At 46.4% G+C, this 24056-nt stretch overlaps 1 protein-coding gene across 5 annotated transcripts in view; it reads left to right on the forward strand.

Annotated features, from left to right (window-relative positions):
• The window catches only part of KCTD15 (potassium channel tetramerization domain containing 15), a 46975-nt gene that overhangs the window by 16377 nt on the left and 6542 nt on the right, over positions 1–24056 (forward strand). For 4 of the 5 annotated variants that reach the window (XM_075510775.1, XM_075510773.1, XM_075510776.1 and 1 more), the window contains exons 3-4: positions 12906–13050; positions 21056–21361. In XM_075510775.1, coding sequence (XP_075366890.1) covers positions 12906–13050; positions 21056–21361 — 451 coding nt within the window. The remainder of the gene's footprint in view (positions 1–12905; positions 13051–21055; positions 21362–24056) is intronic. The other variant, XM_075510774.1, reaches the window with a different exon arrangement.

The following is a 24056-nucleotide window of genomic DNA, read 5'->3' on the forward strand; positions in this document are numbered from 1 at the left end:
GGTGCCTGCATGTACCTTTCCTGGTCAGACGGCCTTCCCAAGAGGTGACGCTGCTGTTTTGAAGGAGTTACTCCAAATTCGTACCTGTATAACTGAAATCAGAATTAATCTATTCATGGGTTAATAAAATCTTTAAGAACAAAGTGCATATTTAAATAGAAGAAATATGCAGGCATGCAAACACAGGATTCATATGTGAAAGCGTAAGGGAGGCTAGATCTCTTGAGCACAGAGTAAGAAGATGGTGTGGAGGATGCCAGGCTGTAGCTGACACGGGTCGTGCCCCATGCTGCTGGGCCCCGTTGACTTTGCCAAGTTTCTCTGTTACATGAAATGTAGTAACTTGATGAGTATACCTAGTCCTTGGAGCACATCAGCTTGTTCCCTTGTGCTGTACTGACATTAGATGTGTAATCTGGTGATTGAAACAGGTAAGTATTGTCAATCGCTCTCATCCCTGGTGTAACTCCATTGATACAGTTACACCAGGTTGGTGGCCCTCCTAACCCAATTTGATAGCTGGGAGAAGCTGCAGAGCTGGAATTAAACTCCAGCGTTATAAACTCGTATCTCCATGCTCTGTCCCCCAAACTGCCTACTCTTTCACCTCATCTGCTGTGATTAGCATGTACTTCAATCTTTTGATGCTTAAAAAAGAAATGACACCTGTAAACATTTTAGAGGGGTTTGGTTTTTGTTTTTACCTGATTTGCTCTCACTTGAAACTCTGGCAGGCAGGATGGCTATTGGCTTCACATGCGCGCACGATTGCATTCCTTATTGATGCAGTCACTGTGACGACTGCCTGCCTGTCAGAGCCGGGCACCAGGACAGATAGGCTGAGCAGAAGTATTCCGGTGTTCATATGTACGGTGTTGATTTTACTCTGCTGCAGTATGGTGTGCGTTCAAGGGCTAAAAATTGCTGCTTTTTTATCTGCTGAGGACCACGTAAAGCAAAACCTGAAAGGAGTCCTGCACGTGGATGCTGGGAAGCTGTTATGCAGCATTTGCGCTGTTACTCTTAGTCAGACTCAGAAGGGATCAGTTGGCAAGCATTGGAAACTGGATTTGCACCGTAAAGCCGAAGCGCTGAAGGAATCCCAGTCCAAAGGGCAGGCTCCTGTTACGCCTCTCTCCTAATGGAGTGCAGATGGTACCAGTGCTGCAGGTAATCCATTTAGATCTGGTAGAAGCTTTTGCAGCAGCAAATCTGTCTCTTGAGAAAGCGAACAATGAAAACTAGGGACTCTGTTTAACCTCTTTGGTGTCATACTGTGTTATGCCAACAAGTTGTACCAGTATGATTTACACCAAAGGCTGCAGCTTTGGCATTTGGGGAATGTGGCGTGCCTTCCAGGAGACCACTGCCTAAATTCTGCTGTTGCAAAACTTGCAGACAATTTCACGGACAGATTTGGCTAGTGGAACTCCATGGGAACCAGTAGATGACAATAGAGAGACTGGGTCCTCTGCTTGTGCTGGGGTTGTCTGGGAGGGAATGAGGGCTGAATTTGGGCCAGTAGTACTTAACACTGCTGTTGAATGAGGAAAAAAGTTCAATGACCGCTTTTTAATCTTACAAAAGGGAAAAAAATCACGCATGGATTTGTAGCCAGTTCCAAAAATACTTCCTCTTCTGTTCACATCCAGTTATATTCTGTTTGCAGATGCGAGGGTTAAAGCGGGGGCCTGCTTCTGCTTTCAATTAAATCAAAGGATGTTTTGGCCTTGACTTCACTGGGACCAGAATCAAACCCATGACCATAGTATTGTATTTAAGAATGAATCTTTCGCAGTCACATAAGAAAGCCAGGTTCAGCTTTCAGTACCTCATCAGAGTCCAACAGTTAACAGTTTTCTTACTATTTTGAAGTTTTTTCCAAGCTTAATTCCATAGGGCGAGCATGCGCTGTGCAGCAGGTGTATTGCTGTCTCCTTCCCGGGTGCGGGTTCCCTCTCCGTAGCCCCTAGACAAGGGCTCCCCTTTTTTCGGGAACGTGGCTGCAGAGCTGGGCTCTTCCCGGTGGACGTGTCGGCGGGTCACTTCCTCTCTGTCCCTGCTCTTGTCCGGCTGCAGTGACAAAAAACCTCCTAGGAATTCCTCTTCAGTTCTGCCTTTCATCTGCCAATGGCTCAGGCTCAGCAGCAGAAACTATTACACAAGCGTTCCTACTTGTTGTGGATATAACGGCTTTGGTGGCTGTTTTCCTTTCAAAATAGCTTTTTAACAAATCGTTCTTGACATGTTCAGTTTCTTTAAGTGAACAGCCAGGAAAAATATGTTGGGTGCAGCTTAAACAAATGTAAGAATAAACAGGAGCATCATTCATTCATCATTTTAAGTGTTATAACACAAATACGGATGGAGAGAACTGGATGCAACTTCCCAATCACGTACATGCTTGTAGAGAATTATAAGCAGTTACAGCCTGCCTGCAACTCCCCGCAATGTCTTTGTGCCAGAGCGAGCGGTGGTGTGAGCTGTACGGAGGTGTGCAGTAGTATGATTGCAGCAGTGCTGCATTCTGGGACTGGGCAAAATTGGTGTCGTCTACGCACTGGAGGACAGAAGGATGTGCTGCAGGAAAAGCAAATAGAGGAGGAATGTAAGATAAGCTGGTTTTTTCCATATTATCGTTCTCAGCAACACAAGAGCATTACCAGTTTAGTGAATCAGCATACCAACCAACTGCCCAAGCAGCATGGGCAGTTTCTTTTAAGCAGAAAGCTAATTTATCGCTACCCAGAGAGGCTGGTATCATTCCTGTTCACAGCAGTGGAGAGTGTCCCGATGCAGCGGAGGCAGGTGTGGGCACCGAGGGTAGCCTGGTGCTCCTGCTCATCCCAGGCAGCGCGGTGCGGCAGAGTCCCGAGCAGCCCTGTGCCTGGGAACTTTTTCCTGTGGATCTGGAAATAAATAAAAGAATCGTAGGAAAAAGCTGCTTGGCTTTCATTTGTCTGGGATGAGAAGTACAGGGCTGTGGCTCTAGCAGATTAAATATTCTAGCTGTTTGCATGAGCAGCAGGTACCAAAGTGAATGTGTTAGCTGTCACCGTTTACGCTTTATAAAAGGTTGTGCAGCCCTTGAGTATCCATCCCTCTTTCTCCTGCTGTGTACTGAAACATACTGGTTTCACAGCACCCACACATGCAAAGGATGTGGAGGGCCAGACTTGCACCCTGAAAGGTAAATGAGTTCCATTTGAAATTTTCCCTGCCTTCACTGACTCCCAGTGGGCGTTCCGCTCTTGACTTCAATGAGTGAGGATTTAGCCCATTTATATTAAAATAAAACTAGTATCTGCATGTTTTCCAACCTCCCAGCATGCCCAGTTGTACAAGGGTGATGTTAATGGAAGTAATGTCCAGATCTAGTCAGATTTGAAAATCTTGGTAAAAATACCGAGTTAGCTCCCACTTGAGGTTACAGCAAGCAGGTGAGGTGAAAGAGAGCTGGCATTCGCTGCAACCCTGTTCTTATCAGGGCCCTCATAGCACCATGATTTAGGTGGAAGGGATGGTTAAAGGAATAGCAAGAAAAGGCTTGTATAGGCAGGAATGTTTTATTTGAATTGTGCATCTTCTCATGTATTAACAACTTAATTCTGTTGAGTGCCCGCAGCTCCCACAGAGTTTGAACTGAAATGCAGTTCTTGCAGGATTGGGACCTTTGGGAAACTAGGGAATGCTTTGTGAAACTAAGATGCTAGTTGAGGAGTTTGTTTTAAATTAAAGAATTTTTGTTCCTGCATTGATTTTCATGGCCAAAACTTAGTGTAAATTCTCTGTTGAGAAAACGTGAAAGGCCAAGAACCCTTGCAGGGCTCAAATCAGAGCAGCAGCAACAATGGCATAATAAAAATAGGATACTTTTAACAATATAAATTTGTATTAATATTTTTAATCTTCACCAGCTGTTTAGACAAAAGTTCAGTTAGAATGAAGTAAAAGACACAAGAAGAGCAAAAGTAACCTGAACTTTATACTGGAAAAAATGATAGTACTGGAGATCCAGCTAACGTATGCTTCTTTAACTTCAAATGTAAGTTCACAACTTAAAGTGAAGAGAGGAATTCCCAAAGAGATAGGTATTACCTACAATGTATGAACTTCTGTGCAGTTACATAGACTTCGGCATACTTCACTGAAAGGCTAACGTTTAGCTCCTACCGCTAACAAGTTCTGCGTTTTGAGGGTTCATGTTATATTGTAATATTATTTGGTTACTTTTATTAAAAATATGCAAGTCAGCCAGACTCTGCCCTTCTCACTCTCCCTGAGTAGTTACTGCTTGTTAGGAGTAGGGGTGGCAGAACTGGCCTATCTTGAACTACGGTAACTGCAGCCTCTCCGCGTGCGTTGGGCTGCCGTGCGCCTGCACACCCGCCATGGTCAAGGCCTCTGTTCTGGTCATGGTTACTGCAGCGCAGCTCAGCCAGACCAAATGAATGCAAACGGTATGGTTAAGCATCAAAAAATAATGGGAGGCTGTTCGTCACTGTCCCTGTTACAAAGGATGAACAAGCCACGTCAGTGGCCCGTAGGGAACTTTTAATGGAGAAGTGCAAATTGTACCTGTATTTGAAAGTTACTTTTTTTTCTTGTTAAGCACAGCAAATGCATTTCGTGACTGATGACTTAAATAAAGGCGGTGGGATGCTGATGTGTATAGCGAATGAGCGCTGTTCTGTCTGTATGTGTCTAGTTACCCTGCCTGTAAATGTGGTTATACGCCAAATGCAATGAAAGGATTTGTAATATAGCAATTAACATACTAGAAACCGTTTGTTTAGTGAAGTCTTTTTAGAGCTGTTAAAATAACACACTAAGATATACAAATGCTTTAATAAGGCCAAATAAAACCGTTAGCCTGACGGAGGGCTGGATTCTGCCACCGTTACTCATGGCTAAGCGGCACTTTGCTCCTGAGCTGTTGACTCCACACGAGAGGGGTGGCAGAAGCAGGGCCCCGGGCAACAAACACGCTGCTGATAAATTTGGGATGAGTGGCCAGTGCTGATGGGCCTAATCCCAGTATCCCAATGAGGTGAAGGGCTGAGGGTTAATACCTTTGTAAACATGGTGGGAATGAGAAGCCTGGAAAAGAAAGCTCATGGGAGCCTCCGTTCCCTTAGTCAGCAGTCTGCCTGTTGTAATGGTTTGACCACTCCTCCTCCTCCTCCCTCAAGATCTGATGGGATGCTTGGCCGCACGGATGCAGGACCAGGGTGGCTCTTGACTACCAAGAGAATTTTTTAATGCAGGAAAAGACACTCGCTTCTCTGCCCGAGATTAGTGTTTCCAGTTTCTTGTCTTAACTGCTAATTTATGTATAGGCAATACTGTTGCTACAAATTAAAAAATAAGTGTAATGTATCAAAATCTAAAAATACATATATATTTCCATGAAATTCTATATGAAAGTCACCCGCCAAAGTGTCTTAAGTGTGGAGGTAGCAACAGGCGGAAGAGAAGGAGCTGTAGGATCTCTTATCCTTACCATGAATGCTTTGTGGTATTTTAAAAATAATAGGTAATTTCCACTTCAGTGGATTTTATTACCTGTTGCTTCAGTGGACTTTAATTGATAGTAACAGAGAACTGAAAACGTAATTGTCCACACCTTTGTTTTAACTACAAAATCCATTACATATCTAATTTTGCTTTTTAGTGATGGTATAAAAAAAAGAAAAAAAATCCTTGCAGAACTTCCTAAGAATGATTCTGCGTGGTAGATGATAATGTTATTTCTGGATTATTGACTTTTAAAAATACATGTTGATACTATATAGACTAGCTCTGATCTATTGCAAAAATAGATATTCTAGCCTGAACAGGAAAATACGAAGTATTAAATCTAGGTAATAGATCCTGCAGTTCCTTCAGGTGCTTAATAGTTAATGAGTGTAATATCCTTCAAAAGCACTGAAAGTGAGCATATGGCTCAAAAAACTCCTATGGCATTTCAGGATCAGCATTGGAAGGCAGGAACAGAAGGTTATAGGAATTGGAGATGGATAAACCTGTTACCTTGTGAGTTACCTCCTCCATCCCTCTGCTGAGATAGGACCGTACTACTTGATGCTCTTTTCTTGTTAAAAATTGAGAGAGGGGGTTTGGGGTCACAGGCTTTAGTATCTCCATTTGGTTCTCGCAGGTCAGTTTTGTGCTTGAATGCGGTCGCTCACTTTTGCCATCAGGATTGAAGGGTCCTGAAGGTGCTGAGCAACGCCTGTGCGGGGCGAGGCAGTGCCTGTAGGACACTGGCATCTGAGGCTGTCCTGCTGAAACGCGGGAGCTCACCCTGGTTTTCTAGGAGTGGTGGGACAAGGAGTCAGTGGTTGGGGTGGCTTGAGCACGCGCGGAGCAGTGACCTGCCTAACACTGCAGGCTTGATGCCTGCAATCCATTTGGGAATAGAAGCCGGTGCCTGATCTGGGCTTACTTATGCCAGAAACCCCCTTTGGGGCACCTCTCTGTGTCTTCAGGCACATGAACTGGTCCCAAAGCACACGTGGCTGCTTGGATTTCATAGTTTGCAGAGCAGCAGTTTATACCCCCAATTTAACGCTCAGACTCTCCCCCTCCACTTTTTCCCATCACTGTACAAATAAAAGATTTAAAAGATGCTTAAAACAAAATTCTCCCCAGCTGAAACACGCTCCAAGCCAAGCGTATGCCTGAAGCAATCTGAGCTGGTCAAGATGTTATCTTTGATTAAAATGGGAACTGTGGCAGAGCCGTAAGGGCGAAGCCCGCACGGAGTTTCTGCACCGTACCGCAGCCAGGCCGCGTGTGCACAGATCCGCGCTGTAGACGGTGCCTCTCCTTAGCGTATTGTCCCATAATTGGAGAAGGGCTTAAAATCACCGGTCAGGTAGCAGGGTGTGTGTGAAGATATGGTATAACCATACAACAGAGCTTTGTTTATGGACTTTCACACTAATTAAGCTGAAATTTTAAATTGAGGCAGATCAGAAAACTTACTGCAGCCAGACGCAACCTTTAGCCACGTTCCTCTCTGTACAGGGCGTGAGTGAGCATGTGTCCTGGCAGAGACAACATTTTAACGTCTCCCTCATAACTACCGTCGGGCCAGAAGGCAGAAGACACCCGTTTGCTGCTCGGCTGGGTTATCCCTGTCCTCCTCTGGCCAGCCCTGCCTGCTTTTTGGACGGGTTGGGTGTTTTAACATACCTCCCTGGGGAAAGCAGCTGCAGGTGCTTTCTCCATTCCAGTTTACTTTGCTGGGAACTTGTGCATAAACTCAACCAGTTTTACAGTAAAAATAGTGGAAATAGGAAAAACACTACTGTAAAGATCCAGCAGCACCGTCCACTGCCCACCCCGGACCGTGCTGCTGCAGCCGGGATGTAGCAGTGCCGGCAGAGAGCTGGCTCCTGGCACGCTGGTGGTGGGTAGAGCACAGCCGTTCCAGTGGCTTTCCGCTTCTCTTTTCCAGCAGTTACTTTCTTGTGATGGGACAAGTAACAGACTTTCTTGTAACAGACGTAGCTGCGCGGATAGCAGTGCCAGACACAGTGTAAGGCGTTCCGGTCTCTCAAGCACCTCTGCTCCAATTCACAGCATTTTTTCTCTTCCAAGCAGATAACAGTATCTATCCTACCCACCTTGAGCAAATATTTAAGAGATAAGCAGCGCTGTTTGTGCTCGGCAGCAACGACTGGACTCTGCTCGTACACCTGGGACGCTTTGCTAATGTGTCCCGCGGGGCAGTTTCAGGTCACGCTTGGTGTCCCGGCTCTAAACAACCCTCTTCCTCCACTCTGTGGCATTTCCCACAACTGCTGCCTCCTCCTCCTCCAGCTCCCCAGCAAGGCCCAACAGCCCAGTACAACTGACCGCCGCCGTATAAAACGCAGGGAGAGCTGCAGAGCTCGTGTCGGCTTCGCTGTGCGTTTGCGCCGAGTGGAGCAGGAGGGTGCACGGAGGAGCAGCAGGTGCAGCGGAGGGCAGCGGGTGGAGCACGACCCGCCTGCTTGCAGGACCCACAGTCAGGCCTTTCTCTCTTCTTCCCCTCTCCTCCCATAAAATTCGGAGAGAGACACATGTTAATGACAGTTTGCTGAAATGTGCACTCCCTGCTGGTTTGACATTGGGCAGAAAAAGTGTCTACAGAATCAATTTTTAATAAATGTAAACAACTAAATTATGAATGACAAAAATATCACTGAACAGTTAAATATTAATCACGTAATTACTTAAATTAATACTTTTAGTGCAATGTTGTGATAGAGAGTTTTACTTACGCAGCATCGCTGCACTGGCTGGGCGGGTGCATGGGGGGGACGGGACCGCAGCGACCCCCCGGCGCTGGGGCTCGGGAGCAGAGGGCTCTGCTGGTGCTTGCCGCAACCCCTGCTGCTGGCTGTCCCACAGGTCCCACAGCACTGGGTGCTCCTCTCTAAGCCTCTGGAACCAGATTTGTTAAGAAAGAACTTCAGTTTCCGGTTCAAAAAGAGAGCTGTCAAGAAAATGGCTAAACTGGCCCCAAACCAGAAAGCACACGCTGCCCCCCTCCCCAACCCTCTCCTGCCCCAGGGTGCCGCTAAACCCCCCACAGCGGGTGTGATGTGCAGAGCCGCGGCTGTCGTCGGTGATGACCTCAGGAAGACCGAGGGTGCTCCAGAGGGAGCTGGGGTGCAAAAAGCCCTGGCTGCAGCTAAGATGGAGTTGGGTGAATTTATGAAAGATGGAGTTGGGTGAGTTTATGAAAGAGACGGTGTGCTGCGAGGTTGGGGGCTGGAGTCGCTGCCCTGCGGGCCCCCTCCGTGCTCCCATCTCGACAGGCGCTGCAGGGGCCTTGCGCGGTGGAAAATTGGTTGCAAGTGTTACGGGGGGGTGTGGGTAGCAGCAGCCGTCTGTAGGTACTTGCACACAGCATGCGGCTTCCTCCCCTGCCCAAGAAACTAAGAAAAGAATTTACTGGCACTCTTGTCCTTGTGGGTTGGCTGGCTGCATTGTTTGTTTTTAATCTAATAAAAGGAGATCTTAATATCATAGTAAAATCGGTACAAAGCTAGAAACTCACCCCCTGGCATTTTGGCGAAACATTATTGAAAATGTAAAAGCCTTTAGCAGAAACAACAGAAGCACAAAGAAATTGTAGAAATAGGATCAACAGGTTGTGTTCTGGATGTTGGGAGGAGCGAGGAAGAGCATCCAGTCGGGGCTCAAGGTGCCAGCGAGACCCGCTAAGCTGGAGGCCTGATGCCAGCCCCGACGTGGCTCCGCTCCGCAGGGACACGATGCAGCAGTGGCCGGGAGCAGGGGCCCTGCGAAGGTTGGGGTGGGCAGCACTGCGGGGCGGTGGCCAGGCGGTAGGGAAGAGCACATCGCCGGGAGGGCAGGAGCAACTGAGGAGGAGAAACAGGCGGCTGGGAAGAGCCATGCACTGGGAGGATGGTATGAGCATAGTGGGACCTGGCCAGGGAGGTGGAGGCAATGGAAGGGCAAGCTTGCCGTCCTTAGGCTTGCAACTGCTTGGATTGGTCCTGGCTCAGTCTGCTCCCTGTCTGGAAATTCAGTCTTGTACAGAAATTTTAGGAGTGTTTTTAAATTAGTAGTGAAGCATTTCTTGCAAAAGGTGGGAATGCTGAAGAAGCCGTTATTACTCAGACTCACCCATTGCTGTAGGATCCAAGTGCAGCTCTTTTTGCCTCGTCTCTGTTTTCCTGTGCCTTCCACCTCTTCACAAACATCACTAGAAGCACCATTCCCTCATGCCATAAGCAAGTGCCTCCTGAAAATGCCATTACCCAACTTGTCCACCAGTATGGTACTGGGCACGATGACCACTCATAAAAACAACTATTTCCAGGGTCACCACTGCCCGATCTGAGAGCTGCAGCCGCTCCCCACAACTTTAACTCACATCGTATGGGGGGACGCTGGAGGGAGCAGCTTCCTGAGGCTGCCAGCCAGACTGGTACCTCCTTTCTGATTGAACATCAGCAAGTTTATACCATGCAAAACCATTCCCATCCCCTTGCCCTTGCTGACTTCCTGCCTCTCTGACAGCCTGTGTGCATTTTGCTTCCACGCTTCTGCACACGGCGTTTTGTTCTGGCCACCCAAGACCCATTCGCTGAGCACATCACGTCCCGGTGGGGCTTGCGGAGCTGTCCCGGTCACTGTGCTCTTTTCCATGGCTTCACACGCGATGGGTAACCCTGTCAGGCAAGTTTTCCTTTCGAAGCTGCCATTTGAGTTCACTTTGTACTCTCACAGCATTGTGTTTTCTGAGGGACATTCTACAGGTACCGTTTATAGTGGTGAGAAGGGAGAAGCAGGAGTGCTTTCTGCACGCAGCGTTACAACATGCTGCAGTGAAGTTGGTTCTTGGAACATAGCAGCCCCCTAAAACGTCAAATAAATCCTTAAACTATTCATCACTCTGTTTTTGGGGTGGCAGTTAAGTCTTTCAACACTCTGCAAGTTTCTTTCCCCAGCAGTAATTTTGCTGGTGAAGAAATACAGCTCAGGGCACTCCACAAAGGCCTCAAAATTCATGTTTTGTTTTCATTACCAAAAAAATGCTTCACTACATTAAAGAGCGGCCCATTAAAATTTTGTACCCTGTCTTCCCTGCGCCCTGTCGTTGCTGGCAAACCTTCCCCCATACGCGCAGCAGAGCCGAACAGCAGCCGGCGAGTTGCTTTTGCAGACTTCACAGAGAAAGGGTGGTGGAAGGGAGGAGGTTTAAGCCACAGCCCAGCTTGTTTAGGTGTAAGATCTCAAAACCTTCAATAGCCACGCAGCTTTACTCGATAAATGTACCGAATTGAACCTTAAGCCGTGCTATCAGTGTTTCCTCTGCTTTCAGTCTAACCCACCAGAGCACACTGGCTCATGTGCAATGTCTAAGGAAAAAAATTAACTGTCTGGTTCCTGGAATAAAACTTAACACTGTACAAAGCAATATATTTAACCATCTCAGGCAAATAGCCCTAAAATAACAGCAAAAAAGAAAATAATGCGTTACTGGAGGCTTACCGAACTTTGGGATTATATAAATTAAATGTTGCAGCATGAACTTGATGGTGTTTTCTGATACCATTGAAAAGCTAGAGGTTGAAGAAAAACGTAAACATAGTATAATTAGGCTTTAGGGGAGCATTTGGTTATTCTCGTACGTAACTCAGACTAGCTGAATGCTGACACGGACACGAGAGCAGGCAGTAAAACCTGGAGCTTGCTTAAGAGGGCAGAAGGGTTTTCAGCTGAATTCAGTGGGGACTTGCTAAGTCCAGTTTTATTTAATATCTCCACTGTTAATTTAGAAATAAATGGCATGTTAATTAACTTTGCAACTAAATTAGCAAGTTAGAACATCAGACCGAGGTGCAGCTGTGGAGAGCAAATCTCACCGAGCTGCGTGAACCCACAACCCAAAGCAAGCGGCGCGGGGCGCAGCCGGAAGCACCAGCGCTGCGGGCGGCGGTGGGAGCGAACCTGCCCCTTCCCATGGCCGGGGTGGGCGCGTGCCTTCCCCAGCCAGGCTGAGGGCTCTCGGGTCCTGCTGCTGGGCCAGAAATCGTGGGGTGGGGTGGTGGCACTGGAAGGAGGGAGGCAGCGAGATTGCGGCCGCGGCATTCGCCAGCAGTGCTGGCCGTTGCCTTTGGCAGGGTTTGGCGAGCTCGTTAACCACGGCAGGGGAAAGCCCTGCCCTGGCCACAGCGAGGGACGTGGGGGGATTGCATAGCTGAGTTGAAGGGACAGCTGGACAGTGAAATCCAGCAGGCTGCGGGATAGTCTCTCTGGGAAATGGAGGAGTCCTCACTGGCAGGGTTATTTAAGACTTGACTTTGAAACACGAGACACTCTGCAGTTGGGAACAATGCTGCACTGTCAGAGAGATGGACTCAATTACTTAATAGGTCGTTGCTGTCTGTCTCCTGCGATTTTCCTTTCAAGAACATATATTCAGCTGGGTTATTTCTCATGGGAAGACAAAGCGTTCTGAGAGAAGCCAGGCATTTGAAGGGGCGAGGCAGAAGGAACGGCAGCCAGGCAGATGCCCGGTTTGCTTTCTGCAGAGCATGCTCCTCAGGACATGGAGAAAGCTGGAGTGATGTAGCTGATGTGGTATTTTGGTCCTGTAACCAGCTGATCCCCCGGTCTCATAGGTGTCGCTTCCTTTTCTTTGCTCACGAAAGATTTGCCACGTTGCTTCCTTCTGCCAGACTCTGATCCCCAGGACTACTGGTGGTGGGACCGGGGTCCCACAGGCAGTGCTGCAGATGCTGCATGGGCCATTGGTTGCTGGTTTGCCGAAACATTCAGCGTTGGATGACCACTTATCCAGCACTGACAGGTCCATACAGCTCATCTCAGTGTACGGGCAGCCTCTCCTCTAGCACGGAAAGGCTTTGATGGCGTTTGGTCAAAACGACAGCCAAGCTGGAGGAAAAGCTGATGGCCAGGAACCCATCTCCGAGTAACCATTTGGTTCTCCGTTAGCAGGACGTGGTGGGCAGGGATGTATAATGGAGCCGGTGACGCATGTTCTCACCAAAATTACTCTGCCAGCTGCGGGGTGAACGTTTCATAGGCACTTTCCTTGTTGGGGTCACGGGCCTAATTCACAGCCCTGATTCGGGGCAGCGCGAGCTTAGCCCTAGGGCGGCTGCAAGGCTCTCGCTGCTGGTGTGTGGACCTGCGTCTGCGTCTGCACACGCGCTTTGTGTGTGCGAGCGTCTGGGTGCACACGTGTGTCTAAGGCATCTATCTTTGTGCACTTGTTTGTCGCCAAATGAAGATACTGCGTTACCTTATGCACATTGAATTGATGCAGCTAAATTGGCTGGATGTTCTTAAGCCCTGAGGGTGTAATGAGATTTTGTCTCTTTTGCCCATTTCTTTTTCTTTTCTTTTTTCAGAATAAGTCGTCTGTTTAATGGCACAGAGCCTATTGTCTTGGACAGTTTAAAACAACATTATTTCATTGATCGAGATGGTGAAATTTTCAGATATATATTAAGCTTCCTAAGGACATCTAAGCTACTGCTCCCAGATGACTTTAAGGTAAGGAAAGCTATAGTCTGCCATCCATGTTTTCCTCCCATTCCGTCATTTGTTTTGGTGCAGGTTGGTTTGTGTGCTTGACCTAAACACACTTAACTAAATGTTGCTGTTTATTGTTAGGATTTTTAGTACTTGTGTATTACACCAGGGATGCTATTATTTAATAAATGGACCAATGGTTGTCATGGATACCATAAAAAGTTAAACGATGAAGCTTACGGCTAAATCAGTTTTTCTAAACTAATTGTATTTTCTCAAATTTTTAGCTTATTTATCAGAGTATAGCAACAATTAAGAAGCAACATCAGCAACTAGCACTTACCAGGGTTTAATGCTCAGAATCTGAAAGAAATGTTTTAAATTTGATACTTAGAGGGCTTAAATTATATAAATTTTTTCTTGTTGGTATAAAAAAGAAACACCCTTAAACAAGCCCATGGGGATTTGTGTTAGATATAACCAATGCAGATACTTTGATTTCAGGAAGTAATCTTTTACACAATTTACGAATGTCAAAATATTCTTGGGAGATGGCATTTACTGAGGGCTTTTTAAGGAGCAGTACATGTTTTCTGTGAAATAACGGCGCTGGTTGTTGCTTTGCAAATCCTGATTGTTTAAACGCTCTCCTCCTAGCCTTGTTTATTTGGCTTTGCACTTATGAGACTTGCAACATTGTCATCCTTATGTATGAAAATTAGAAGACAAAAGTGTCCAAACTGTAGATGACAAGATTCAACAAAAGCACTAACTCCAGGATGAAATGATGAATAAATTGGGATGGCAACGGGGATCTGCTCAGAGTTAGAGGACGTGGAGCGTTGCTGGAGAGGAAAGTTCCCGCGCTGTGCAGTAAGATTTCACTTTGCATGTTGGACTAGGTAGGCAAGATAATTTGGCCAGTCATTACTGAGTCAGTCCAGATTTGTGGTTGCTGTGGTGGCTTTAGCTTTGGAGTACAGCTGATCCGCGTGCTGCAAACCGCTCCTCAGCCGTTCTTGCCTGAGTTACAAGTATCCTTGTATTTGACCCCGGCACGGGAGTGCTTACGGTTAATGTGCGATGGGAGCACACAACTAGTCCCAAGGCAGGGAAGAGTTTTGACATTCATGGGTGGTTTTGGAGCTCCAGCCCAGAAGGGCTGTCCTGAGCACTGGTCTTTCTGGGGAGCGGCGGGCAGGCGTGGGAGGCTGGCCTGCGGGTTGGGGTGCCGTGAAGCAGGGCAAGAGCCAGAGCACTGAGGGGTGGATGTGAGAAAAGCTTTTTACAGAGAAATGAGAGAAAACGCACAGGTAGGAGTGAAGCTAAAGACCAGACCAGTTCTGTGGGTTGTAAGGTGGATCAAGTAAAGGGGGGTGGATGGAGAAGCAGTACAGGTGAAATGCCAGAGAGACGCTTTAGCGGCAGCGTTTTGGACAATCTGGTGGGACAAGAAGGCGTGAGAAGAGAGGGCAGAAGAGATGTAGTTCAAGGTGATCATGGCCTCGACTGGCATCCAGATTTCAGAGGTGCTGTGAAACAAAACCAGCAGGATTCGGTGAGAGCCTGGAGGTGAGAGTGCCGGTGGATGCCAAGGACTTGTCTGCGCAGCTAGCCGCTGGCAGGGCTGGGAGAGACTCGGGAGAGCCGGCGCTGTGCCCAGGCTCAGTCCGTTGTTCCAGACCATCTCTTTGCATAGGGTTAACTGTATTTTAGTTAGTTCCTCCCTGGGAGAGCTTTAGAGCAAACCCCAGGCTAATGAGGGCTCAAGAACAAAGCAAAGTATTGCTAGGTAGGGAGTAACTAAATAAAAATGCATAGAAGAATGCGCTGCAAAGCTATATTAAAACTGCATTGTAAACGGATTTGACTTCACAGAAATCGTGTAATTTTACCAGCATGATTAAAGTGACAGAAGACAATAATCAAAGGCAGCAAATGGAATCACTCGGTGTTTCTAAATGCAAAACTCTATTTAAGGTATAAAACCTGACAGGTTTTCCAGTGAGACTTGCATTAAATGTTCTTTATGTCAAACAAAGCATTATCAAGTGTTTTGAATATTTATTAGTTTTTACCCCTTAATTTAATCAAGCAGTTTATTAGCCTCAAGGTTTAGCCAAGTTGCTTTTCAACTTGAATTGCTGCTCAGATGGTTATTTTGGAAAGTTTGGAATGTTAGTACCGCACCAGCGTTATTGTGTTTGCTATTTAAGTGTTGTTTTCAGACTAAGTTAACACTGAAATGCAGAGAAAGTGGGGTATGTGTTCCTAGGCTAGTGATTCTTTATTATCAAGTCTGACTGGTGTGTTTACAGTGAATATTAATTACACTTCCAACTACTAATAAGCCAGAACTTGAAAGTGTTCAGTATCTGACAGGTCTCCCTGCTGAAAGCAACACTCTAATAGTACATATAATTTTCCTGGGTTTAGGGGATTTTAAGCCACATGAAGTATGCTGAGAAATTACTGTGAGTTGTTTGGCTCGGTTCTCCGTCGCAGCCAGCCTGAGCTGGGCAAGGCAATGGCGAGCAGCCCGGAGCTGCGTACAGCTCCCTCTTCCCGCACCGGTTCAGCGTCCCACGCGTGGGACCGCGACACCTTGAGCAACAAACGTCCTCGAGCGGAGCGTGGAGCCAGCACCCCCCGGTCTGCCACGCTGCTGGGTTAGGGGTGGCTGGTGCAGGAGCTGCCCCTCCTCTGCAGCCCAAATATTCTCTGCCTTGATCCCTCCGCCGTCGGAGGTGTTTCCCTAGGACATTTATGAGCAGCACCTGTCCTCTTCACTGCCAATACGTAACTTCACGCAAAACCGGGACCCATGATACCTACTTATTTGAGACTCACTCCCTGCTTAGAGATCATCAAACAAAAATAGTCGTAGGCAATGTGTGTATTATTACTCCAGAGGCAATGTGTATAGTATTACTCCATCTTAAGGAGGGGAGGAGCACAAATGCACAGGACATCTGAGTTTCATATGGATTATAGAGGTCACCTGTAGCACCGGAACCACAAGGCCGGCACGCTAATTTATTAGTATCATTTTAAAATTAGCGTGCTTGCATCTAATTTATGTGCTCTCAAACTGACCTTAGCAAATGGCACAGTTGTCATCGTAGAAGTGAGCAACTTTCTCTCGTAGCCAGGAGTCAGATCCTCACAGCACTAAAATACAGAAGAAACATTGAGTCAGGATGACAGTTTGTTGTTTCATGTGACAAAGAATAACACGTGAAAAATGGGCAGAAAGAGCCATTTCAGCCTGTTCAGGAGTCAACATTAGGTACAAAAATAAAGGACCTCTTTAGTACTGAGAGAACGGCATCAGGTTCACAGGAGACATGGTTTTACAGTTTCTGTTGGCTGTCTCTGCCTGTAGTTAGCAGATCTTTACTGACCCACGGGCACTGATGTCGAAACAGCCGCACAACTGGCCTTGCAGTCACACTTCCCGTCTCCTCCCCAGGAAGATGTCACCCTTGTCAGAGGTGACTGCAGAATTTAGCCAACGTGAAATCCACCAGAAAAAAAGCTTTTCTACGGAATCATGAGCAGAAAATTATTTTGTGAAAGGCAAAAAGCTGCATCTTTGAAAGATCTCTTTACCTTTCCCATGAGATCTAAGTGTTGTCCAGAAGCTGTGGCTGGAGAAAGGCTGTGTGCATCCCACCTGGCTATCTGCTCCCTTTTCCAGGTGACCTGACAGAACTTCCCCACTAGTTCCTACAACAGCCACAAGAAGTTGAGGGCTCGTGGTAGCTCATGAAGGCTTTTTGTGGTACTTTACCACAAACCAGAGGCTGGACTGTCCGTCTCCCCTTTCAGTCTAGCAAGGAGCACCCTGCTCACGAGCAGGGACCTTGGCTGGTGGGAATCACCTTCAGAGTAAAGCAGTTTTCCTTGGCTAAACACAAGCAGCTCCATTAGCTACTGTACACAGTGCTTGACTCTGGGCTGTGCTGCCACAAGGTACGCTGCTGTTAAGAAGCTGGGAGGGTAGGGAAATAATCCTTAGAAGAAATGGGAGTTGCATCATTAGTCCTGCAGGACAAGAAACTGCTGGATGCCGTACAAAATCTGCTGCGGGATGCTGCCTGCTGCTCAGCAACACTGCACTGATGCCAGGGCTGGAGCCTCCCTGAGAGCGAGAGGGTGCGGTATCTGTATGCATTTATCAGCATGTGCCTGGGACAGAAGCTGTACCAGGCGGCTCGGAGGCTGAGTTTCAATGAAACTGCATGCACTTTGCCACCGTGCTCGGCAGTTAACACCCTGTAGCTACTCCTGCGCCTGTTTCAGCGAAATGTGCCTCTTCTGGATAGGTCTAGGAAGATTCGTGTCTGCATCTGCCTTTGGTAACTTACCAAAACAAGCAGCATGGAAATGTTTTCTTGCAGTTCCTGTGGCACCTCCCTGGTGAGGTCCCTTGTGGGTTGAATTCTTCTACTTCAGATTTCATATTAAACTTTTGCAAATCATCAGGGTAGGATTTCATTTTATATTTGCACTGTAGAGTGCAAGGGTAGAAATACCTGTGTCAGTATTGCCTGGGCATCCTGGGTATCCTGTGTAGACAATCCGGAGCTGGGCATTGCTTCCAGTCTGGTCGCAGCCGCACAGTACTCTGAACAGCGTATAAAACCTGCACAAGAAGATCACGTACTTAGCGGTGTGTTGAGTCCGTAACCCTGCCCAAGCACAGGCTTTAGAGAACTGGACCCCCACGCTGTGAACCATTCATTCTTTGTTCGTGGTTTTGCAAAATCCTCTTCCCTCCCTAAATACATCGTCAAATTCCATAGCGGTGCCCAAGTCTCTTGGGGCAGAAATGCCAGATTTCCTGTTACAGGAGCCAGAGCAGGTCAGGGCAGTGGGGCGGGCTGTGCTGGTGGTGGCTGGTCGAGGGCAGCGTGCAGTATGCGGAGTGGGGGTCACGGAAGGTGTCCCTTCCCAGCGCTGTCACTGGTGGACAGCCGTGAATTTTCTCTTGCCGTTCCTAGCAGAAGACGCTTTTTCATGCCCTTTACTTGTTACAGCGTAACGAATTCCCTTTGTTGCCATGCCTGATAATAGGCAGGTGCCAGACCCCCTAACGCCACACGTGCACGTTGCCCCTTCGCAACAGCACGCCTCAGATTCCCGGCTTCTGTTACAAACCCCTTCCTGCAGGTGCAAAACCCTTTCCAGCGTATTTGTGCTCAGCCCAAGTGTGGAATGGACACGGAGATGAGAATTTTACTTTAAAAACTAACCCAAGCACCTTGGCTTGACCCAGGCAGTTTATGACCGGGTGCATCCCACTGAGCACATGATGCTCCAGCACAGCTCTGGTTTCCACACGGCCGTCTGAAGCATGGCCGTATCATTCTGGGAACAGTAGCGGAAGAGCTGGTTCACCTGAAAACTGGTTGTCTTATCACCAAATGATATCAGAATATAAAATTTATCTTGTTTATTTAGGACAAACGATGGCTAGCAGGAGTCACTGAAGAGCTGCGTTTGATGCAGTGGGCTAATAGCTGGCTGTGGGGGAGGTAGAGGTGGTGCGATCCTGGTTTTGTGTGCTTTATGGCATTACTGTTTTGGCCTGGGGGTGCTGGAGCATTGAACTCCCGTGATTCAGGATACTGTCAGCCTAGTCCAAAGCCCAGTGAAGTCAGTCGAGAAGACTCTCGTGAATGTAATGGGCTTTGCATCCACCCTCAGGAGCACTGTACCTCTCTGCTTTCAGAAATGAAGGACTGGTTTTTATATGGCTGTACCACCTCTTCAGGGTTTTACTGTTGAGCTTTCTTAGCACATATTCTTGATTGACCTTACACATAATATGTTATTTTATAGTGACCATGAACACAGATATTCTAAAACTGGTTTTTCAGGACCTGTTGAAAACAGTGGGAGACTTTCCATTGCCTTCAGTAAGCACTGGATGCTCCTGTTCACTCTACAACACTACATTACATTTTTCCTTAGCATTGCATGTTTTCCTTTGCTCAAAAAAGAGATACACGGGACCAGCAGATGCCCAGTGAACGTTTGATATCCCCCTGCACACGCCTCTGTAATAACTGCAGTTAAGTGGTGGACTGTGTTGCTCCAGTGTCCCGCATGAAGAAGATTTCAGAAAGTTGGGGGCAAGGGTTGTTTTTTAATTTAGTCCACTAATCCCCATAGGTTTAAACCAATCCCATGCTCAGTAACCAGGGAGCTTCACCAGTGCACAGTGAAAAGCAGTAATAGTTCAACAGAGTGCTGATTTTTTTTTTTTGGGGGGGGGGGGGAATACCTTCCATCAGGCGATGAGGCTTCTTCTTTAATCTTCGTGTTGTTTTTCATCTTCTGTCTCCTTCCCGTGAGTGTGTTTGTTGCCCTCATTTCTTCCCAAGTGCTCTTATCACTCTTTTCTCTCTTTCTACGGTCCTTTTTGCCTCCCTTAGTGGTGTGCGTATTGTCTCGGCCTTAGCAGACATCAAAGAGCTGTGAAGGATCGGATGTCCCTTTTGTAACGTGATAACCTTGCCGCTGTCACTGTGAATATTCGTACATCTCCAGGCTGTAGGCAGCCCTGGGGTGAAGGAGCACCTCTCCACTACCGGCGGTGGGTCTGTGGTGCCAAATTTGGACACACCGCTAATGGCTTTGGTTCAATAGCATCCTGCAGGAGCAGATTTTACAGGTTAATTCCAAGCCACTATGAAGAGTCACACCTTCTTGTGCTGCACGTTCATTGGCCTTTGATTCCCCCTCTTCCCTGAGTCCTGGACGAGCAGCGCTGCCGTTATTTTTCATGTAATTTTGGTCCCCATTTCTTGATTACTTCTTTTCATGCCCTTCTTTCCAGCCTAAATGATTCCAGTCATTTCACTCTTGTGATTTTTCATTTCATTTCATTGCAGTGGTGGAGAACTGGCCTTTATGTCCAGGTGTTGACCTACAGCATACTCCACAAAAGTCACGTAGCGTACCTGCGGTGCAGCATTTCCATCTGTAAACAGGCGTAAGAGCCAGGAAAGCAAACGGCAGCTCTTTGGAGAGAGGAGCTGGTGGTGTGCTCTTGCTGCTCCTCTTCCCTTCAGGAGGCTGAAGGAGGCGCTGGGGCCGGTGTAAGCAAACCGTCCCTGGGTGCTTCCCCCTCCCTTTCTTGGCTTGGTCTGGTGGGCACTGCTGCCTCCTTGGGTCTGGGGGGGCTGCTGAAACCCTTTGCCTCGACGTACTGTCATGCATTTAATCTGAGGTGGGAAGATCATTTGGAAATCTGATGAAAAGTTATTAATGAGGATGTGCAGAAGACATCTCAATCAGTGAACTTGGAATTGGATCAAATTCGGAATTTGAATTGCCCAAAGCCCAAGTGAGGTGATGGACAAATGGCTGGGAAGAACTGTTTCTTTTCAGTTGTTGGAGTGCAGAGCTGAACTCCCAGCCAGTGGGATAGCCACTACCTCCATATAATTTACCAGGCTCCAAAGTACCCTTTAAATACATGAATAATCATGAAACACAGGGAGCAGCTGAGCTGCTGCAGCTGAATTTCAGACTCAGCAAAGACAGGTAAGAAGTGAAGCTGAACTGACACCTCCGTCTCGTAACATGTGTGCGAGAGGTGACAGGAAGCCTGAGATCTTCTAAGATCAGAAGTGAGTATCTGAGGCCAAGAGTGAAGATTAGGGCTCAGGACATCTCTTACATCAGCAGGCTTTGCTTATTGCAGCCAGTTATTTTGATTTCTTAATCCAAAAGTAAATCCTTCTGGCATTGAGCTTGTGGGATAATAAATGAAAGAATAATTCAGTGCAATGGGAACTTCGTGGTCAGCTCAAATAGATTCAACACTAACAGAGCGTGGTTTTCTGTGTAGGTGTCAGATGAAGACAAAGTATGTGGATACCTGTTGCCTTTGCACTCTTGCTGACAATACATAAGCCTAAGTAGGTCAAACAGGAACAATACTCATTTTTAAAAGAGAACTATAAGCATTTCTAGTTTTTCTCTCTCCCTCTCTTTTTTTTTTTTTCCCCAGGACTTTAATCTTTTATATGAAGAAGCAAAGTATTACCAGCTGCAGCCAATGATTAAGGAACTTGAGCGATGGAAACAAGAGAAAGAACAAAGGAAACATTTCCAGCCTTGTGACTGCTTGGTCGTAAGAGTGACTCCAGATCTGGGGGAAAGAATTGCATTGAGCGGGGAGAAAGCTTTAATAGAAGAGATCTTCCCAGAGACCGGGGACGTCATGTGCAACTCCGTAAACGCAGGCTGGAACCAGGACCCTACCCACGTTATTAGGTTTCCTTTGAACGGATACTGCCGGTTGAATTCAGTGCAGGTAATGGCCTTTCGGTGCTGGCTCATCTATTTGCTGGGGTGTTTTTTTATTATTTCTTGTTCAATTATATGCAAATTATTTGCTTCTGCCCAATTACCTTCAGTGCTTATACTGCAAGGAGACATTTTCTGCCTGGTGAGATCACAGTCTTCCAGATTTTCCAAAGTCTAAGCAGAAAAATAGATTTAGATTTTGTGTATGTTAGTGCCATGCTGGTCTCATAATGGTGTTATACTGATAAATGCTAATTTTTTCATCAATGTATAGCCCGCAGCAGGTTTTTTTTTTCCTCCAAAGTGCCCCCAGGAAGAAAGAGAGAGTTCCAAAAACTACAAAAAAAAAATCTCCACACCATTTTATAGAAAATGCAACAATGTGTAAATGCATAATTTATGTCTCACTCATAATTAAATGATGGTGCCTGCGGGATGGACTTAAAAAAATTGATCTCTGCACTTTTTTTTTTTTTCAAAAGGATGTTCTATAAAAATTGCCCAGAGTATTTTAAACAAAATGTATTTCATTTTATACTCAGAGTTTTGACATTGGTTTAAAATTAAACATATGAAACAAAAGAAGATAACTGGACAGATAGGTGGATGGCAGTGGAAATAAATATGTGGCTCGTGTTTAGGCAGCAGCCTCATGGGCAAGAAATGCCATTTCACAAGGGATCACCACCACTGCGGCCAAAGCTTTGGTGTTGTAGCTGTCCTTGGGCTGCGGAGAAGGAACGGTGTTGATGATGCTGTTAACTTCTGCCTTAATTAACAAGGGCAAAACAGAGCTCTTGGTTTTTGCACGTATGCCTTTAAAATATGCTGCAAATACTTGCATTATGGAAAGTGAAACCAACCTATAGGGGAATATTTCCAAAGTTACCGTCCCCTGCAGAGGTGCTGACTGGGCTGGGGGGAATGCCTTAGTGGTCTTGATAAACTTCCCCGTGGGCAAATACCCACAGAAGAGCTGGCCCACGGGACAGGCTGGACAGACAGGTTGGGGAGGGAGGCGTAATAGCAAGGGAGGGCAAGAACCTAGAGCCCTGGCTTACCTGTGTTGTTACTACACAGCAAGCTGAGGCACCCTCCATCTCCCAGGCTGCCAGCAGACAACATTTTCGGGAGACCTGCAGTTACCAGGATATGTAAAGGTGGATGGAGTCATTTTAACAACCTGCATTTGACACTGACACCTCCCTCCTTGGGGCAGCGCTCCCTGGGGCACCCTGCACTAATAGACGCTTTTGTCTGAAACCATTCTAAACCCAGCTATTTTTGGTGATTTTTGGTTCAAGACTCCCAAGTGTTTTATTTGGTTGAACTTTAGCAGTCCGATGCCTGTGGTTAATTTTGCACAGTCCTTAGCAATTTCATGTTTGGCAAGGTTTAGAGTGGGCTGCCCCAAAAATAGAAGGCTGGAGGTGGGTCGGAGGCAGATCTGTTTGCTGGCAGTGGGAACAGTGGCGAATTCGTCGCTGTGCTGGGTGGAGAAGGGAGCAGCTGCAGTTTAGCTAAGGTGAGTGCACAGGGAAGCGTGTTCGTGTCTCAGCCACACTGGCCATGCGATACAGATGCATGCAAGAAATTAGAATAACTGAAACAATAAAGGGTCTCTGCGAGCTACTGACAGGCTCGGCACTGCAAGCAGCCAGCCAAAGTGCTGGATGCCCACATGGCTTAGCACTTGGCTCTGTTTTATCCAAAGCGGCACACTGGTAGGAAACGTCTGCGTATAGTAAAAGCTGAATGCTAATTATTGTTATTACTTGAATGTGTTTTGAATTCAGTCAAAATTCAGACAGAATCAAAGAGTCTCTTGGTTCATGTTGTGAAAAAAAATTTCTGTCAAAGAGTCTACAGTCTAAATAATGTTATTAAATTACATCATTTTACTAAATTACATCATTTTACTATATAATTAATAGAAAGTGTTTTCAAACACTTTCTGGAAAATGATGCATTTCTGAGACCTGATGAAATCAGCAGCTAATTATCATTGGCTCTGACGGTCTCTGGTCAGCACATAGGCACTGCCCTTCCCCTTCCCAGGATTTTTTGGCAAAACAATATTACATCAGAAGTTGGAAGTACAGTGAAGTAAATGCAAGACTTAAGGGAGATCAGTTAAAAGAGGTAGTAGTTGGAAGAGCAGAATAATTTCCAAAGAATCTCAGAGGGACGCGGTAAGTCTGCCTGCTGTTTGCTGAGATACATCACTTTTGTCTGCCTGTGCCCTGCTGAATGTATTTGGTAGCACAACTGCAATACTTATAAATTCTTTGGATCTTTGGAAAATATTTTCATTAACTTTTGTGTCAAGAACTGTGCATATAAAGCAAAGAATGTCAACATTGAGTAGGTAGTGGCAGCCAAAAAAATACAGTAACTCTTAATTTAACGCCTATTTGTAATTACATATAGGTATCGAGTTTTCTTAAGACTGACAATGTTTTTCAACTCCTTGCAACAGGTTCTGGTGAGCTTACCTTAGAGAAAATTCTGTGATGCTTGTATATGTTGAACATTGAGTCTTCATAATTAAGAATGTATTCGTTAGTATTCTGCAAAATTTAAATGAAAGGCAATAAGGGAAAGTATCATGTTTCTATTTGGAAAACCTTCCAACAAAATCAGATGTGCTCGGAATATTGGAAGACAGAGTATATTAAATCCTAGCACAAATCCTCTATTTA

Source organism: Mycteria americana, chromosome 8 (genome assembly GCF_035582795.1).
Source record: "Mycteria americana isolate JAX WOST 10 ecotype Jacksonville Zoo and Gardens chromosome 8, USCA_MyAme_1.0, whole genome shotgun sequence".
Lineage (NCBI taxonomy): Eukaryota > Metazoa > Chordata > Aves > Ciconiiformes > Ciconiidae > Mycteria > Mycteria americana.